This window comes from Ranitomeya imitator, chromosome 2, assembly GCF_032444005.1.
Source record: "Ranitomeya imitator isolate aRanImi1 chromosome 2, aRanImi1.pri, whole genome shotgun sequence".
Classification (NCBI taxonomy): domain Eukaryota; kingdom Metazoa; phylum Chordata; class Amphibia; order Anura; family Dendrobatidae; genus Ranitomeya; species Ranitomeya imitator.
The window spans coordinates 794608376-794625508 of NC_091283.1; the positions used below are offsets into that span (position 1 = coordinate 794608376).

General features: G+C 42.2%; 1 protein-coding gene across 2 annotated transcripts; it reads left to right on the forward strand.

Annotated features, from left to right (window-relative positions):
• The first annotated feature begins 423 nt into the window (after positions 1–423).
• CALHM2 (calcium homeostasis modulator family member 2) lies at positions 424–14739 on the forward strand. 2 transcript variants are annotated; one of them, XM_069753696.1, is made up of 4 exons: positions 432–538; positions 3497–3524; positions 4777–5362; positions 12150–14739. In XM_069753696.1, exons 3-4 carry the CDS (start codon positions 4820–4822, stop codon positions 12564–12566), a joined length of 960 nt encoding a protein of 319 aa, XP_069609797.1. In that variant the 5' UTR covers positions 432–538; positions 3497–3524; positions 4777–4819; the 3' UTR covers positions 12567–14739. The 2 variants fall into 2 exon arrangements, with proteins under 2 accessions (XP_069609796.1, XP_069609797.1); XM_069753695.1 differs by lacking the exon at positions 3497–3524 and having other exon boundaries at positions 424–538.
• Positions 14740–17133: the final 2394 nt, after the last annotated feature.

Sequence of the window (17133 nt, forward strand, 5' to 3'; positions counted from 1 at the left end):
AATTTACCTATTTCTCTATATAATAATAATAAACTGGGTAGCGTGATTAATGAATGATGAGACGCTGCTTTTTTCTGTACAGAGTCAATCAAGTGAATTAAGCCAAGTACTGCCCATACAGTGAGGTTGGGGGCCCAGATTTACACAGAGGCCCACCGGGGGATTCCCCTGTTACCCTGTGGGCCAGTCCGAGCCTGTCATCGATCCTATAATTTACAAGATTCCATGACTATATATAATCAGTGGTGGAATAGCGGGACAAGAGGTCATGAAATCACATTCTTGCATCCAGCATTACAATCCTGCTCTGGAGCACATAGAAAGAGGCGCAGGGAAATATTCACATCTCTGCTAGAGTTTTGGGCTGGATCCCCCCTTTTAGCGACGTCACATGACGTTTCCTCTGCACACACCCTGGGGAGACTCCTGGACAGAGAAGTCTGTGCTCCTGAGCAGTGTTGGGTTGTCCCTCCCTGGCTGTGAGGTCCCAGACTCCCTGGAGGGGACTGCAGAAAGCTGAGGACCCTCTGAAGGAGCTGTAAGTTTTAACCTTATTATTACAGACCACAGCACATATGCAGAATCCTACAAGACTCTGTGTCCACCATAACAAGGAGCTGGAATCAATGATTCATCCTCCTGGCTTTCCTACTACTTTCTCTATATGTGTCTGCTGGTTGATCTCAAGCTCCTACAGCAGGACTGGATTACTGGTTTATATGACTTTATTTTCTATTGTCGTCATCTGGAACATTTCGGAGATGATCTTGTGGTTGTGGTTGGACTGTAACGGTGATGTGATATTTACCACCCTACAGATTACATGGATCACTCATGGGGGTCAATATATCCCACATCATCGACTTTTTGTAAATTATGGCCCTTATTATTTTTATTGCCAATAAGAGGTAAAGTCCGTAACACTGCCTGATCTTCCTGACATGTTGTATTAGGTACTGAATGATGATTTTCAGCACTCCAGGGTCTGCCGTATGTAGTTACGCCACCACGACTGATTTATAGCGCTGCTTTATTGCATGCATGTGCTATGTGGAATAGCTGTATATTTCTTACCGTTATTTCATGTATTATCGTGGCTATTGGCTGCACCGCTTTATAAGAATGCATTCAATAACTAATCTGTAATTCACGGTAAAACTTAAAGCATTTTTTGCCAAGTAGTTGTCAGCTGTGCAACTTTGGCAGAGTTGCTTTATTTAAATATACCCTAAATAAATCTGTTTTACAAGATGCTTCTGGAAGGACACGCGTCTTTTGGACACTTTTGTTTGGTTCTCTTTAGGCTGGAATCATAAGACTATATTTACTTTCATCCGAGAAAATCGGTCTGATAATGCTAATCACACTCTAATCAGTCTCCGATTATGATCAAAGTGTGATTTGATGAGGGTAAAAAAAAAACTTTTCCCATGTTCTGCATTCTGTCAATCCATGGAAATCGGACTGCACTCAGATGTCATCCAAGTGCAGTCTGATTTTTTTTTTCATTGACTGGCATGGCCGAGCGCGATTCGAATATCAGATCCAAATAGTGTAGAATGCGATTATTATTTTTTTAACCCCTTAGGCAAACGCTGTCCAAGGAAAAAATTCAGACATGTGCACGGCCCATAGAGTAACATTGGTCCAAGGGCAATTGGATGATTTGTCGGGTCGCACTCAGACTGAAAATGCCATCAGCTGCACCAGCCCATACATTGCTGTCATACATTACTTTTGTGCACCTGCCGCGATGCGTACTACTGCAGACTCCTTTGTACATATGGTAGGATTTCCCTTTCGGAATTTAAATGTACACTGGTCACAAGAAGAAATTAGACATAAAAAGTTATAAATATTGCTAGTTTTGCTTCAGAATGTTAGATTTTTTTATGCCGCTCTCATGTGTTTAAAAAAAAAAAAATTGGGCTGATATATACACAGCAGCCTGTTCATTACTGCCCTGAGGGTGGGGAGATGTGCGCCCCACATGAATACACATTTGCACATTTTTATTGTTTTCCAGGACATTTAAACATGTATGCGTTTCCCCACAATGTGGTTAATCTGTGCATTACCTGCAGTGACTGGAAACCCGAGACCCAGCCAAATCCTGCGGAAGCATTTTAAATTCTTTATTTTTCAATCTGTCAAAATGTAAGAAATGCAAAAATTAACCAGCATAAAAATAATGTGCATCATAAACATGTAAAAAGAACCATTGACACAATAGAAACATGTCAGCTGCTCGCCAAACTCGTTCTCTGGCTCCAGCCTTTAGTGTGCAGTTTATTAAGTAAGGCTAGGTTCACATTTGCGGTTGAGTCCGCAGCGTATCGTCCGCAAACGCATGATAACGTAGCGTTTTTAATCCGCATCAGCTTATGCATGACTGCAAAAAAAAAAGCAGCATTTGCATACGTTTTTACATGTATTTGCTCTTTTTATGTGCATGCACTTGACATTTCCAGGAGGGCGTGCCTCAATGGGCGTGTCTAAATCAGTTCCTGGACATGCGCAGCCCGAAGTACGCAAGCGCATCGAACGCATGCGTGCGCAAAGACATGCGTACGCATGCGTTTCCAGAGGCAGTAATGCGTTTTTTTAATGCACTCATCTGCATGCGCATATCTGACTTAAATTTGCCCCCTCAAAAATTCCGACATGGTGCATAAGCAAACGCGGGCGAACGCAAATGTGAAACCAGCCTTAGAGAATGATCCCATGGGACTGATCTGCAGTGAAATCCGCAACAATGTGTACTTGGTATTAGATTTATATTTATTTATTTTAATCACTTTTAGGCTGGAGTCACACGCAATGAATACAAAATCTGTCCGATTTTGTCTGCTGAGAACCGCACAAATGTTCTCCGTATGGTGATCCGTATCTCATCCGTGTGCTATGCCAGGATGCTTTTTTTTCTCATCCATGTGTTGAGATTTTCTCACACACTTGCAAAATGAGCAAATAATGGCCGACCCTTTCCTGTCACCTGCCCAATGCCTGAGAATTTCTCGCAAGTCACACTGATGGTCCGTGTGCTGTGTTTTTTTTCTCGCACCCATAGACTTGCATTGGCGTTTCTCAGCTGAGATACACAGACAATCGCAGCATGCTGCGACTTCACTCGCAAGTGTAATACGGACGAGAAAAAAGCGCATGATAGGAGCTGCCCCATAGATTAACATTGGTCCGAGTTCTATGCGATTTTTTTATCGCTTAGCACTCGTCCGTATTACAGACTAGTGTGACCCCGGCCTTATATAGCGCTACAAAATTCCGCAGCTCTTTACAGTCATTATCGGGACTGTTCCCATTGGGACTCACATTGTAAGTTCCCTATTGGAATGTGGGAGGAAGCCAGAGGAAACCCACCAAACGACCAGCCTTTATTATACATATCATTTTTCTTGGTTTTTTTTTTTTTGTGTGTTTTTTCTCTTCACCTGTTATATCACCCCCACCCTTCTTTCTTTTTTTTTCTCCTTTCTAGGTAACATCCTGGATAGTATTACAAACAGGTCTGTACTAGTTTCTGTAGGGTAACGTTACGTGTTAACATACACAGGGGAATTCTCGGCCGTGGGCGTTGATCTAATATTGCCTCACTTGGGACACTTTCACATACGCTACAGACCTAAAGTTTGGACACACCTTCTCATTTAAAGATTTTTCTGTATTTTCATGACTATGAAAATTGTACATTCACACTGAAGGCATCAAAACAAAAAAAGTCATCAAAGCAAAAGGTGGCTACTTTGAAGAACCTAGAATGTAAGACATAATTTCAGTTGTTTCACACTTTTTTGTTAAGTATATAATTCCACATGTGTTAATTCATAGTTTTGATGCTTTCAGTGTGAATGTACAATTTTCATAGTCATGGAAATACAGAAAAATCTTTAAATGAGAAGGTGTGTCCAAACTTTTGGTCTGTACTGTACATCAGTATCATTTTCTTCTGAAAAAAACCCCAAAATTAATTATTACATCATCCACACATGTTTCCCCTCGCTGCTTATAGACTTGCACAATTATTTCCACAAGTGTTTGATTAAATGTTTTTAATGGAACAAAAATGCAGTCAGATATAGATGCAAGTACGTTCAGACCACCACTGATTGCATATCAATCTAAGGATAAAACATCAATATATATTCCTGGAAAACCTCTAATGTGGAATACAGAGATCAATTTGTTTCCGCATTGTGCTCTATCATTTCCCTGCAGTCTTTTTTTCATACATTGGTATTTTAAGGTTTATTCACAAATTCCAGGTGCGCACCAGACTGTGGCTGTACTGTATCGCCTGGGACTGAACTCTCCTGCAGTACAGAGCCATGGACATGGTCCTGCACATATTTTACGCTGTGTTTTTCCTGCCAAGAGATGCAGAAACAGTGCAAACATTTCTGCCCCAAATACTTAACATGCGCACATACCCTAAGGTTTTGGTTCCTACATTGCCACATAGAGGATTTATGTTTTTTTTTTCATTATATGATTCACAATTTAGCCTTTTATCTAGAAATTGACATTTTGCATTTCGAAGTGCGTTTTGCATGAAATGAGCAATGAACACAAAGTAGTTTGGAACTTTACTTTGCGCTGAGCTCACATTATCACATCACCACAATATTATCTCTACACTGCCAAGTCTGAAAAGGAAATGGAAACAGGAAGAGGCAGCAAAAACATTAAAATAAGATCACATTATCATTTGTATTTTGTTTTCTTTCATTGAATTGAAGTCTTTTTTTTTTTTCTCTGCAGAATAAAGTTTGCCCACTTTTCTGGACCTTGAAACCACAAAAGAATGGCTTCTTTAATATCTGAAAACTTGAAGTTCTTTTCTCTGTTCTTCAAGAGCAGAGATGTGATGATATTCAATGGACTGGTTGCGTTGGGGACGGTGGGCAGCCAAGAGTTGTTCTCTGTAGTAGCGTTTCACTGCCCTTGTTCTCCAGAGAGAAACTATATGTACGGACTGGCAGCTATCGGAGTGCCCGCCCTCGTCTTGTTTCTCGTTGGCATCATATTAAATAACCACACTTGGAATCTAGTAGCAGAATGTCGGAAAAGGGCGATGAGGAACTGTTCGATCCCTGCTACTTTCTTATTATTTGGATCCATAGCAGGAAGGGCGGCTGTAGCCCCCGTGACTTGGTCGGTTATTTCCCTGCTCCGGGGAGAGGCGTATGTGTGCGCCCGCAGCGAGTTCTTAAACCGCAACACATTTCTCGACTTTCCCATTGGCAAAGGACAAGAAGACATGGCTAAATTTCCATGCAAAGACACCCCAACTGAGCTTCTGGTCTTCAAAGAAGAAGTTATACGGAGATTAAAGTATGAATCACAGGTAAGTTCTACAGTCCTGAAATCTGGCCGATAAATACACCCTACATAGAATGTAAATGTATGCAAAAAGATTTTCCAAGTCTCCCATCACATCATAATAAACTTTAATTGTTTTTTTTGTCCCATTAATGACCATTGGAGGTAGGTATCTATTATCTATCAACCTGTGGCTCGGGGGTCCATACTGTGTGGCTCACGGCTATCTGCCAGCTTGGTGCATTAGTGCCAGGTATAAGTAAAACGTTATGGAGAGTAGGTCTCCGGATGGTGACTTTTTTGAGTTATCCTGCACAGAAGAGCAGATCTGGACGCACATATAGTGGTGGTGGGGAAGCTGGAGATACTATCATCCTATTACTTAGCGGGTTTTAGAAGCTGCATGCGATAGTATGGTGGGAATGCTTCATGCGAGAATTCTGAATGTGGGACCCCCTGTATGTCAGTATGCCGCCTTTTAAAGGGAACCTGTCATGTTGTTTTTAGCTATCCAACAAGCCCCCAATGTGCATCACTAAGGGTGGTTTCACACTTGCGTTTTTGTCTGCAGCGTTTTTTTCCCCTATATTTAACATTGAAAACGCATGCGTTTTTTGGTGTACGCGTTTGCATGCGTTTCTGAACGCATGCGTTTTTTACTGCATACGTTCATTTTCAAAAATGCAACTTGTAGTATTTTTGAGGGGGGTTTTTTGGACACAAAAAAACGCATGTGTTTTCATGCATTTTTTTGGGTCAAATACATTGGAGTCAATGGAAACGCATGCGTTTTTGTGTGCATGCGTTTGTTTGCGTTAAAAACGCATGCGTTTTTATATTAAAAAAACAGAAAACACACTGATATGCCACCCCCCACCATAAAGGTTATAAAGGGATCATAACTCTAACCCTAAGCCTAACCCTAAAGGGATCCTACCCCTAACCCTACCCCTAACCGTAAAGGGATCCTAACCCTAACCCTAAAGGGATCCTAACCCTAACGGGATCCTAACCCTAACCCTAACCCTAAAGGGATCCTAACCCTAACCCTAAGGGGATCCTAACCCTACCCCTAACCCTAACGGGATCCTAACCCTACCCCTAACCCTAAAGGGGTTAGGGGTAGGGTTAGGGGTAGGATTAGGGTTAGGATCCCTAGGGTTAGGGGTAGGGTTAGGGTTAGGATCCCTTTAGGGTTAGGGTTAGGATCCCTTTAGGGTTAGGGTTAGGGGTAGGGTTAGGATCCCTACCCCTACCCCTAACCTTAACCCTAGCTATTTATGTTTATAGTGTTTTTTTTTACTTTATTTAGATGATTGGCAGCTGTCACACATTTCTCAGCATGCGTTTAAAAAACGCAAATGCATGGAAAAACGCATGTAAACGCGTCAAAACGCCGCGTTTTTTACACCACATGCAAAAACGCATGCGTCTAAAAAACGCAGCGTTTGCATGCGTTTACATGCGTTTTTTCACCATGCGTTTTTTTTTTCAAGCGCATGCGTTTTAAAACGCAAGTGTGAAACCAGCCTAACATGTTTTTGGCAAATAAAAGCTCCAAGTATTATGTTTAAAAAAAACAAAAACATTTTATATCATTAGGGGATTCCCTCACATACCTTGCTTCAGTTATAGGGGTGGCGATTTTATTGTTTAAGTCACGGATCAGTCAGTGCACGCCAACTGCATTGTGATTGATTGCCATGACTGGACCGACATCACGGCAACCACATAGCAAATCCTGCACAGGCGCACTGCTCACCCACTCCCCGGGCATGCTCACTGACTCAGGGTGTACAGCCCCAGCTTCAAATCAGCTGTGCGCATGCTCTGAGCTGCTCCATGGCTATATGAAGTGTGAGCGCGTCACTGAGTCCAATCTGCGCTCTGGCACATGCGCACATCTGATATGACTCTGGGGCTGTACACTCAGTCAGTGCGCATGGCCGGGGAGCGGATGGGCGGTGCGCCAGCACGGGATTTGCTAGGTGGTTGCCATGACATTGATTGCCATGACTGGCCCAATCGCAATGCTGTGGACATGCATAATCTCAAAACCACACTGACTGATCCGTGACTGAAATGATAAAATTGCCATCCCTATGACTGAAAGCACCTCAAATACCTTTTCTTTCTGTGAGGAAACTTTGGCTGTAATTGGGGCTATGGCGGATACTGCGGTGGGAGAGGGTGGACGCAGTGGATGTGGCTCACGACCATCTCTCAGAACTGAATGCGGCTCTCGAGGTCAGAAAGGTTGGGCACCACTGACTTAGTACATATTTCTTTCCAATCAGTTAGGAACCATTGTTTTTGTTCCCAGTAGGGGTCACAAACCATTTAAATTGGGGAACAGGTAAACTTATGTGATCCATTAATTGGATCCACTGTACCAAGTCTTAAGCTATGGCTCCACAAATTGTGGTAGACATTTTGGGAATGATACCATTACAATGTTTTTTTTTTACTGGATGCAACCATGACAGTAAATCCATCAATGATTTCAGCTGTGACTTACAGTCATGTTTCCCACTTAGGACTCGGCTGGTCCATACATTACATGATCGGCCAATAATCTCATCTTTTCCCGCTCTGTATGCCTCATAGAGGAATTGTTTCACTGATCGTGCACAAGGACTTTCCTTCAGATATTCCCCACTAGCCGGAAATAATCCAATCTCAATAAACTAAGATTTTATGTACTACTGAGAGGCTTTGAATTTCTAGATCCACCTTTTTTCTTGATTTTGGCATATTTTTATATTTTATGTGGCATTACCTTTTTTGTTTGTTTTTTTTACAATGTTCTAACTTAGATGAACTGGTGAGGGGGGAACGGGGTGAGCTTAAGTATTGCTAGATAATGAAAATGTAAAATTGTAATTCTCTGCTTATCGTGCAGATATGCGCCCCTGTTGTTGGGGGTCAGCATCCGCCTTACTCGCTGTAATGTCAAGTGATCAAATAAAGAGATTTCATTTAAAACAATAAATATTCTGCACTAGTAAATTCCTGCCTTTGGGATCTGACAGGTGTTTCCTGTGACCTATCATAAATGCCAGACACATACTGGAAACATGTTCAAGAGGGAGAGGGAAAGCTGTGCTATTTCTGTTCACCCTGTGATATATCTGTGAATATATCTTATAAAGTTTTCAATAGTGTAAATCACCAATAATATTGTGTATATGTGTAAGCAGGTTGCGGGATGCAGTGACAGACAGGACGCAGAGAAAGGGTTAACAAACTTAGCAATTTACTGAAACGGGGTATTAACTCGTCGCAGGGAGATAAATGGTTAAAGAATAGGCAGAAGAAACAACAAGTACGAAATATTAGCAGTCCAGTTATTAAACTTAGTGTCCTTGATGCTCCTCCACCGCAGATGATCCCACAGGGGTTGTAGGACCGGCAACAGCCGGGAAGAGGTCCACAAAGGGGGTCCTCTGAACAATGATCCATCTTCTGGCAGCAGCGATCGGTCTCCAGTACCTTCCAATGAGCTCCTAGTCCATCAACTTGTGCGGACAGAGCAAACCAGGCTGCAGCACTCTCGGGGTGGAACGTGGATTGTCGTCCAGCAAATGGCAGGGTAGGCCGCAAACGAATGTCCGATACTCGGCCGTCTCTCCTCCGCACGTGAGCAGTACTCAGGCTCTTAGTAGCGACACCTCTCTCCTTCTCGGCCCTGCTGTTCACAACGGGAGCCGACAGCCACATCCTATCGCAGCGCCGGTGCTCAGCAGGCACACTCCGCCTGGAGAAAAAAGGGATCCGTGTCTATAGGAGACAGGTCTACTTTACCATGTAAACTATGAATCCGGTCACAGATTGTTTTATTTTTTTCAAAAAAATATAAAAATGTAAATACCGTACTTGTGTAAAATTCTAAATGTTGATACAGTCAATCAACACTCAGGATCAAGAGGGAAAAACGTACTTTTTAGGACAGAGTGGCTTATGTATTGTGGATGTACAGTACGGTGGGTATAGAAAGGATTCGGACACATTTAAATTTTTCATTTTTTGTTTCATTGCAGCCATTTGGTAAATTCAAAAAAGTTAATTTTTTTCTCATTAATGTACACTGCACCCCATTTTGACTGAAAAAAACAAATGTAGACATTTTTGCAAATTTTATTAAAAAAGAAAAACTGAAATATCACATGGTCATAAGTATTCAGACCCTTTGCCCAGACACAGATATTTAAGTCACATGCTGTCCATTTCCCTCTGATCCTCCTTGAGATGGTTCTACTCCTTCATTGGAGTCCAGCTGTGTTTAATTAAACTGATAGGACTTGATTTGCAAAGGCGCACACCTGTCTATATAAGACCTCACAGCTCATGCATGTCAGACCAAATGAGAATCATGAGGTCAAAGGAACTGTCCAAGGAGCTGAGAGGCACAATTGTGGCAAGGCACAGATCTGGCCAAGGTTACAAAAGAATTCCTGCAGTACTCAAGGTTCATAAGTGGCCTCCATAATCCTTAAATGGAAGAAGTTTGGGGCCACCAGAAGTCTTCCTAGACCTGGCCGTCCAGCCAAACTGAGCAATCGTGGGAGAAGAGCCTTGGTGAGAGAGGTAAAGAAGAACCCCAAGATCACTGTGGCTGAGCTCCAGAGATGCAGTAGGGAGATGGGAGAAACTTCCACAAAGTCACCTATCGCTGCAGCCCTCAACCAGTTGGGCCTTTATAGCAGAGTGGCCCAACGGAAGCCTCTCTTCAGTGCAACACATACGAAAGCCCGCATAGAGATTGCTAAAAAAAAAAATGAAGAACTCACAGACTATGAGAAATAAGATTCTCTGGTCTGATGAGACAAAGACCATTTTGGTGATAATTCTAAGCGGTATGTGTGGAGAAAACCAGGCACTGCTCATCACTTGCCCAATACAACCCAAACAGTGAAACATGGTGGTGGCAGCATCATGCTATGGGGGTGTTTTTCAGCTGCAGGGACAAGACGACTGGTTGTCATTGAAGGAAATATGAATGCGGCCAAGTACAGAGATATCCTGGATGAAAACCTCTTCCAGAGTGCTCTAGACCTCAGACTTGGCTGAAGGTTCACTTTCTAACAAGACATTGACCCTAAGCACACAGCTAAAATAACAAAGGAGTGGCTTCAGAACAACTCTGTGACCATTCTTGACTGGCCCAGCCAGAGCCCTGACCTAAACCCAACTGAACATCTCTGGAGAGACCTGAAAATGGCTGTCCCCCAATGTTCACCATCCAACCGGACAGGACTGGAGATGATCTGTAAGGAAGAATGGCAGAGGATCCCTGAATACAGGTGTGAGAAACTTGTTGCATCATTCCCAAGAAGACTCATGGCTGTACTAGCTCAAAAGGGGCTTCTACTCAATACTGAGCAAAGGGTCTGAATACTTATGACCATGTGATATTTGTTTTTCTTTGTTAATAAATATACAAAAATGTCTACATATTACTGTTTTTTTCAGTGAAGATGGGGTGCAGAGTGTACATTAATGAGAAAAAAATGAACTTTTTTGAATTTACCAAATGGCTGCAATGAAGCAGAGTAAAAAATTTAAAGGGGTCTGAATACTTTCCATACCCACTGTACATATACCAGATTCCCCTTATCCTTTCACATCCTTTGGCTGAATTTGATTGACATGTCTTTTCAACAATGTAACTATGTGCCAGCTGCTGAAATTGGTTTCCTGTTACACAATTAATCTCTAACAGAACAATGAAAAAGCTAAAGATCGCGCTATCATAATCTAACGACTGCGGTGTGATCCCAACTCCCCAATACACAGGAACAGTTTCTTGGCCAAACACTCCGGTGTTTTTATGAGAAAGCTGCTGCAAACTTCTCTAGCAATGGCTAATCTCCGTCTTTTAATAAAGCATTGGCCACTGAAATTCAGGAGAGAGAAGATATTGGTGGGTTCGGCTGACTTTATATTAATGTGTACAGTATGGAGAGCTTTAATTAAATTTGATAAGTAGGCTTATAACCACTCAGTGGGGGAGGTATGAGTGGTTGTCTTTTGAAAAGTCTCCCTTTAAGGGCGCCAGAGCTGAGCATAATGGCGTGATGTATTTCTATGCAGCTGTCACTCTCCGGTCAGGAGAGCCAATGGTCAGTCCGAGGATTGCAATGCGATCCTCACACAAGAAATACGGCCGTCTGTCTGCCCATATATATATATATATATATATATATATATATATATATATATATATATATATATATATATATATTATACTGTATAGTCTTATCTGCACCTAGCTGGTGTATTAACTAGGTTGTCTCGTTAGAAGCAACCAACTTCTTGAAAAATGTGTCCTCTCGGGAATTCGGCTGATTGCCCATGTCTATCTCCTATCATTCCTGGCTAATGGCTAATTTTGCAATCGAAAGTCATGGCCAATCAAACAATTTCTATATGGATGGCCTTATGTTTCTCAGTTTGGGCTCTCGGTGAGGCTCGTAATAGCACTTATGCACTTAGGTTGTTTTCATGAGGAAACTTACAAAATTGGTATGTTAAACTGCCGCTATATGCTCCACTTTTTTTCTACGCGATCAGCATCTGTGTCCTTTGTACGTGCACAATAAGGGTCATTATACTCTCACTTTTGCATTTCTTCATCCAGCATCACTAACCAAGTGAATTCTTCTAGATAGGAAGGAAAACTTGGGCTTGATACAAGCAAAAACGTATATACGATAAATAAATGTATCATGTGCTATCACTTTAGTCCAGCAGGTTTAAGTAACATTTTGTTAATCGGTTGGACTCACGCGTTCTTTTCTATTCTCTTGCAGTTTCTCGGCTGGATTCTAATTGGTGTGGTTGCTTCCACTATATTCCTTCTTAAGTGCTTACACCATTGTTGTTCTCCTTTGAGTTACCACCAGGAATCCTACTGGCACCAGTATCGTTTCTCTGAGAAGGAGCTATTTAACCGCACTGCCGAAGTCCATGCCAAGATCTTAGCCGCTGGTAACGTCAAGCAATTTTTTGGTTTTGTTGCTTTGAGTAAAGAAGAAAAAGAAATGGTAGCGGAATATCCGGTGGATGAAGTTCAGCCAAGTCCTCAGTGGAATGAAATAACAGGATTGTACCTGTATCGGGAAAACAAAGGCTTACCATTGTACAGTCGCCTTCATAAATGGGCTAAAAAGGTTATTGGAAATGGCACGGATGGTGGAGGCACAGAAATGGCGCTGCTGGCAGTGTGAAGTAATGATCATTAGACAAACTGTATACAATAGATATAAATACAAGAACTAAAAGGAACTAAAATAACTTAACGAGCACCTTCCTAAAAGGCAAAACAGGTCAATACAAGAGGTCAATCCATTTCTAATTGTGTACGGTGCTCTGGCTACATATCTATCTTGGACGGGGATTCAATTTTATAGAAAAGTGGTATATGCAACTTAACGATGGTTCAGGGAAGGAGTTTATGTATCCGTCTGATGTCTGCAATCACTTTCTTAAATCTGTTGTGTGCCATTTTATACATTCTGCACTGCCAATAATCTTCAAGGCATAAGGGATCCCATCTTGTTGGTGTCTTTACTCTTTATCCATGACTCCATCTGTGGCTTTTGTCTGAATTCCAAACAAAGACGTTCAGACATTCATCAAATGGAGCTTCTATCATGCAAACTGCCTCCGTTTTACCTACTTTCTTTTTTTAGCCAGACTGGTGTAGTCCACTTCTCATTTGCTGACTCATCTGAATCCTGCTTTTTGGGGATTCAGGTGGAAGCCCCAGATGAAGCTCTGAACTGCGAAACAGAAGTGATGCGAGCTCAGCCTACACCGGTGCCTAGTTTAGACCGTTCCCCACATGATGAGTGGTCGATTGGGGCATTATCAGTTCCTCTTTGTATTTCCGTCTCCTCTTTTCTCTAGAAGACTTTTGAAAACCACGGATGCCCACTGATCCCAGGAAGACTAGGTCAATTAAATATCCGCTTCCTTTCTATAGGAGCCGATCACAGATGCTCATAGTGCTGTGAGCCCCACAAGTTTTGCATCTTCAGAAACACAATGACTCTAAAGCAGGGGTCCCCAACTCCAGTTCTCAAGGCCCACCAACATGTCATGTTTTCAGGATTTCCTTAGTCTTGCCCAGGTAATAATTGCATCACCTGTGCAATGCAAAGGAAATCCTGAAAACATGACCTGTTGGTGGGCCTTGAGGACTGGAGTTGGGGACCCCTGCTCTAAAGGGCTTGTAGAAAGTGTAGAGCTTTTAAAGGAGACCTCTCAGCAGATTTTTGCTATGTAATCTGAAAGCCGCATGATGAAAGGGCAGAGACCCTGATTCCAGTGATCTATCACTTAGTTTACTGGGTGCAGCAATTGTGATACAATCAGTTTTCTCTGCTGCAAATCTAGCAGAGCTCTGAATGCTGAAGCCTGTATAACCAAGCCCACACCTCTGATTGGCAGCTTTCTGTCACTATATAGTATACATACAAAGCTGCCAATCTGTAGCAGGGACGTGGTTGAACCAGGAAGCACGAGACACCCAGTCCTGCAGTGATAATCCCCTGCTAATGAAACACTAATTGTAGTGAAACAGCAAGACGAGCACGTGACACATGGCTTGAATCAGTGTCTCTGTCCCTACATCATACTGTTCTTATGTTACATATAAAAACATGCTGACAGATTCTTTAAAAAAAAAAAAAGCATTCTGAGGACACTTATATACTATAATATGTCTAGTGCAGGATGCAGGACCCCATGGGGTGATGTTTACTCGTTCTTTTGGAAGTCTACGTTGGACACAAATGGATCCGTTTTTCTGGGGCAGATTCTTTTAAAAATTAAAGATGTTTATTTTTACTGCAACTGTTGCTGCTGGGACCTCGGACAATCTAGTAAATCTTATTGATGGCTTTGCCACTGGTGTTAAATGTAGAATCCGGCACTTCTATAAAGCTCCAAATCTTTGATACCATGACAAATCGGTGCTTTTGTGAGACCAATGGATTACAGCTGAACATATCTCGGTGGAAGAACAGGAATGTGTATATTGTGCCATTTATATTGGAATCTCTGCTGCAGAACTGGCGCTACATAAAACAAATGATTTGGATCGTTATAGGAGTGCTAGATTCTCAGATTAATTTTTATTGAATGGAGTATGGTCCCACCCGGGTACCGGCTTCTAAAAAATGTACTCTGTTTTTGATATGTAATAAATGCTTTACAACTGGGACTGGCATCCTGAGACCGCCATGGTGGTATGGGTGGTCTCCTCGAAGAATGAATGTTGATTACAGAATCATTCGGCATATTGTTACCTCTTGAATATGCGTTTATGTATAAGACTCAGGGACTCTTTTATTGGGGCATCTTTTCATAATTAAACTTTACATTTTCACATAAAAACTGTTGTAGATTATTTGATTTTATCAAGAAGGAAAAAATTCAGCCAAAAGGTCATCTTGTAAGGTGTTAGATGAGGATGTCAAGAATCGTTTTGATGAACAGGTAGGGCCCTAAGTAAATTGCAGTCCTATGAAATGTTGGTCCAACAAAAGAAGAAAAAATGAAGTGCACTTACCCGTATATGCTGGTCACAATACTTTATTCGGACATGGTACAAAAAATGTGCAGGGAGGGATGTGAAACAAGCGGACAACGGCCGTTTCGTGCCTCAGCACTTCAACGGGTCCTCACCTCGAGATTTCAGAAATCTCATGCACACACCTTGTTATTTTCCTGACTGATTTAGAAAACGTTGTTTCATTTTTGCAGCATGCCGCTTCTTTCAGCGTTTCTTCATCATATTTTTCAGTGCAAAAACACAGTTTTCAGTTTTTGCTGTGCTTTTGGTGCAAAAACCTAAGGAAGTTAAATTATGCTTTTTTTTTTTTTTTTGGGGGGGGGGGCTAATCTCCATCAACATGGACAAGAGACAACAAAAAAACCAACAAAAACTCATCAAAACCTGCTTTTTGTAAGCAACTTCTATACTGCCCAGAGAGTAGGTTTTGCCTAAGGAAAAAAAAAACAGCAAAAGTGTGACCATAGCTTTAGGCTACGTTCCCACAATGAGCTTTTGGTGAGTTTTTGATGTTGCGCCATCTCTGCACCCATTAACTAACATAGGCTACTTGCATCTTTCAAAAATACGCAGAGTGAAAAAACACATCCTTAGAATGTAGCCTAAGGAGAGCAAGTAACACAATGGTTTAGAGCTGTAGCTTTGCTTGGTTAAATCCCACCGAGGACAACATCTACAAGGAGTTTGTATGTTCTCCCCGGGTTTGTGTGGGTTTCCTCCAACACTCCAAACACATACTGATAGGGAATATAGACTGTCTGTAAAGCGCTGTGGAAATTAATGGCGCTGTATAAGCAAAATAAACCAACATTAGTAAATAGAATAAAATAAATAAATCTCCAATGGGCAAAAATTTGGAACAATGAGCAATGGAAAAGCAGAATTTGGTGCAACAACATGAATCATTTTACGAAAGGTAAAGCAAAGCTATTGCACAAAATTCTGTCAGATGCAAACATCAGGTTGGTGGCGGTGGATTTCTGGTTTGGGGAATGTTCTCTTGACATATCGTGGGTTCTCTGATGTCCTGGATGGATGCTTGGGTGGTAGGGGTTGACTAAGCTTTGTGATCTGCCAAGTTCATTACTTCATGACAACTGCCCACTCTTTGTCAAAAGGACAATGCACAATGTGCCACAAGGGTCACTTGGCATGGATTGTTCCAGGACCATGACAGCGGGTTTTCTATGCTTCCCAATGGCAAGCCAACAGTCTTTAATTCTATAGCTAATCTCCAGGATGAGAGGAAACATGTCAGCACCTCCTGCTAATTAGTGGCAACTGAGAGAAGCTATCCTGTCCACATAGGCCCACAATCCTGCCCTATGCTACGACACTGAGTGCGTAGTAAATATATACACTGCTCAAAAAAATAAAGGGAACACTAAAATACCACATCCTAGATATCTCTGAATTAAATATTGCAGTTGCAAATTTTTATTCATTGCATAGTGGAATGTGTTCAGAACAATAAAATCTAACAATTATCAATGTAAATAAAAATGAATATCCCATGGAGGTCTGAATTTGGAATGACACTCAAAATCAAAGTGTAAAATCAAATTACAGGCTGATCCAACTTCAGTGGAAATGCCTCATGACAAGGAAAAGATGCTCAGTCTTGTGTGTGGCCTCCACATGCCTGTATGACCTCCCTACTGTACAACGCATGCTTCTGATGAGGCGGCGGATGGTCTCCTGAGGGATCTCCTCCTAGACCTGGACTAAAGTATCCACCAACTCCTGAACAGTCTGTGGTGCAACGTGATGTTGGTGGATGGAGCGAGACATGATGTCCCAGATGTGCTCAATTGTATTCAGGTCTGGGGAACGGGCGGGCCAGTCCATAGCTTCAATGCCTTCATCTTGCAAAAACTGCTGACACACTCCAGCCACATGAGGTCTGGCAATGTCCTGCATTAGGAGGAACAAAGGGCCAACTTCACCAGCATATGGTCTCACAAGGGGTCTGAGGATCTCATCTCAGTACTTAATGGCAGTCAGGCTACCTCTGGCGAGCACATGGAGGGCTGTGTGGCCCTCCAAGGAAATGGCACCCCACACCATTACTGACCCACTGCCAAACTGGTCATGCTGAAGGATGTTGCAGGCAGCAGATCACTCTCCACGGCGTCTCCAGACTCTGTCAGATCTGTCACATGTGCTCAGTGTGAACTTGCTTTCATCTGTGAATAGCACAGGGCGCCAATAGCGAA

What these genes read in the sequence shown, in the direction of transcription:
- CALHM2 (XM_069753695.1), top strand. Translation starts at nt 4,820, where the DNA reads ATGGCTTCTTTAATATCTGAAAACTTGAAGTTCTTTTCTCTGTTCTTC. An exon ending in GATTAAAGTATGAATCACAG is followed by an intron (nt 5,363 to 12,149) that starts GTAAGTTCTACA and finishes ATTCTCTTGCAG; the next exon opens with TTTCTCGGCTGGATTCTAAT.